Below are 3,046 nucleotides of genomic sequence, written 5' to 3' on the forward strand. Positions count from 1 at the left end.
GAACCCACCATTGGATATGTTGGATCTGTGCTAAAGATTGTTCCTTGTTGCTGAGTTTTACACTCTCAAGCTAGGTTGAGCGCTTGATCTCTTGTAACTTTGAATGGAGAAGTGTCACTTTTAATTCTCTTGGGGTGTTGGAGAGGACAAAATTGGGGTGTGGGGTATAGGATAAAGAAATAAATCCATTGCTCTTGATGGCCAGACTAGTACTATTGCAGCCACAAGAGGATGAGATTTTTGAATGGGTCCCATTCAATTGAGCAACCCACAAGTTGAGTTGTAGAGTCAATACCCTTTGATACAAGGCTTTGAATTGCTGTAAAAAGCAATCATGAAAAGGTTGTTCTTTAATTGAATCAAACGCTGTTTTAAGTCTGCTTTTTGACTCGAAAAGAGACTGAAACTGTAGTGAATGGGGACATTAGAAAAGGAAAGCGGAGAGGAAGTGGGTCTTGTGATGATGAAAGGAAAGAAAAGGGAAACGGCAGTGATGAGAATGGGAAAGCCATAAAACATGGCGTGGGAGTGGCCTCCCTGTGTTTTTTGTCTGTCTGTTTCTTTCCTGTGGGTCTGATTTCGTAGAATTTTGCAGCCTATGGTTGGTAGTTCATCAATTTACAACTTTGAATCGTCCACGTGCACTGCTTGTAAAACTCTGGCATTTCCTTCCTCTATGCTCTCCATCATCAGTCTTCTCCATCAACATCGCATCCAGATCATCCGACCAATTGTTGACTACGCACCAACGATAATGATCATCTGTGTGCACGTGGAGGATGACCAAAGTACAATTATTTGCCAAGTCATCTCTTCGTTAAAAAAATTTAACCACAGGCAAATTTCAGAGTGTAGATTCGGTCTTTTTTTAACACCCCCCCCCCCCCCCCCCCCCCCCCCCCCCCCCCCCCGGGGGCGGCGAGTCCGCAGGGGTCTTTCTCTGCTTCAAGTGCCCTTTTTTCTCTCCTGTTTGTCTTTGTGGGGGGTTTTTGGCTGCCATTCAAAATGTAGATATTCATCGCTCGTGATTAAAGGGGAAGCACGAAGTGTTGGTGGAGGATGGTTGATGGAGGGGAAAGTTCATTGCACTAATTACCTTTGCATATGGCTGTTGTGTAAAGAAATCACATAAAAGTACTGCTCCCACTTCAAAAGGAGTGAAAAAAGAGAGGAAAAAACAACTCTTCGCAATAGAAAACTTGAAAATTTCAAGCCTCTTTTAAGGATTCGTATGTCTTACGCATGTCTTTTTATGTCGGCCTTTTCGTTTTGAGACTACAAGTGACCACGGTTGCGTGGCATGTTGAAGTCTGCCAGCAAAATACCTCTATTCAGATCAGAAATACAATTACTTAACTGGATCATGGCCATTGATAACCTGACCTAAAAGGGAGTCTTTATTCTTTTGGGTAGGACCCCTATAAATCTGAGTTTGTACATTTGATATGGACCCAAGTTATGAATTATTAAAATTATTGATTACATTAGGGTTCTCTAGAGTTTTTAAGGTTCTGGAATAATTCTAACCAAAGTTTTTAAATTAAAGTAGGATTGTAATTTTACCCCTTCATCATTTGGCACTTCTAACTTATTATAAAGTCAAATTGATAACCAAAGTAGGTCAATGTTAAAGTGTATACACTGCATAGTGCAGTGGCTGGGCCGCAAACTTCGAAACCAACGTGGAATGCTAATGCTAGGTCGGTCACGCCTCACATATTTGATGTGTGCGTGTCAAGCACCTCGCATTACAATTCTGGCCCATCAACATTTGGAACTAAAGACTTGGTTGGAAACTTACCATTGACCACGTGTGGGAAATGCTTGGTCCAGAACAGATAGACCAAATGAGGTAGAAACTAGAAAGCCTTACGTTACCACGAAAGACACTAACTTAGGGTCCGGACATGAACTCTAATCCAGACATAATGTACGTACACGGCTTGGATCGCGTCGAAGGAATTCATATCCATTTAGGCCCGGGAAGGATTAATGTTGGGCTCCAAAATGTCCATCATCATCGTATTGTATATATAGGGTGTCTTAAGGTTTTGTCGTCCATTAATTTGCCGATTGGACTTTTCGTATTTCAACTGAAATTCAGCAATTAATTATATTTATCGATCGCCTTTTGGCTTTGCAAATGAAAAATTAAACAAATTAAAACGCCTTTTAACTTTAAGCTAGGCAACCAACGGCCTGATTTAAGGCCATTAAGGGCCAATTTATACACAAAGAATGTGATGAATCTTCAATGAATATGCTGCATGCGCACATATATGGTTGCGGAAAAGGGTGGAAGAAAAACTGCTGACAAAAACCTAGCTAGCTAGCTAATCCAAGCTGCTTTAACTCGTTAATATTATTCAAATCACACCATACGTACGTTCTAACCTTTTTACTTCCTCCGTACGTAGGATACACACACACATATAAGAAAAGCAAGGTGAAAGAGGAAGATGAATTGAAGGAGGAGATTGCAGAAGCAATTCAGGAAAGAAACCCTTTTTGCACCCACCTCTCAAGTCACGTAGATACATAAAATAGCACATACAGATGATCATGAACCAAAACGTATATAAGAAAATTATGAAAAAGAAGAAAATTTACCAATATTAGAATTTTTATACGAAGTAAATCTTATAGATGATCGTCAGCTTTTCTCTCTCTTTCGCGCATGCATGCAGTTTATATTCTTAGATCTTCTTCTTCTTGATCAATCAGTGATCCTGGCACAATGCGTAATGACGTTGCAACTGCGCTTATAAGGATTAGCCCTTTTCCTCTTTTGACAGTTGTAGTAGGAGTTGCCGCGGCGGCCGCATGGAACCGAGTTGGCCTTCAGAGCTCCGTAGCTAATGTACTTCCTGCGCTGCGCAAGATCTCGGCCATGATGAGAATCCATCAGCATCTCATTCTCCTTGCCAATGCAGTCACCCACTGCGCCATTGCATGAGCCTGTGCCAACTTTGTTAATAGTACTAGACGACTCGGCCACCACGGCCAAGGCAAGGAGGAGGAATATTAGCCAAGGCTTATATTCCAT

The 3,046-nt window shown here is 41.4% G+C and overlaps 1 protein-coding gene across 1 annotated transcript; it reads right to left on the reverse strand.

Moving 5' to 3' along the window:
• Positions 1-2,716: 2,716 nt before the first annotated feature.
• On the reverse strand, positions 2,717-3,046 carry LOC122278346 (protein RALF-like 19). The gene has a single exon (XM_043088544.1). It carries the CDS (start codon positions 3,044-3,046, stop codon positions 2,717-2,719), a length of 330 nt encoding a protein of 109 aa, XP_042944478.1.

Source organism: Carya illinoinensis, chromosome 10 (genome assembly GCF_018687715.1).
Source record: "Carya illinoinensis cultivar Pawnee chromosome 10, C.illinoinensisPawnee_v1, whole genome shotgun sequence".
NCBI classification, from domain to species: domain Eukaryota; kingdom Viridiplantae; phylum Streptophyta; class Magnoliopsida; order Fagales; family Juglandaceae; genus Carya; species Carya illinoinensis.

Coding starts and splice junctions, on each gene's coding strand:
- LOC122278346 (XM_043088544.1), bottom strand. CDS start 3,046: ATGGAATATAAGCCTTGGCTAATATTCCTCCTCCTTGCCTTGGCCGTG.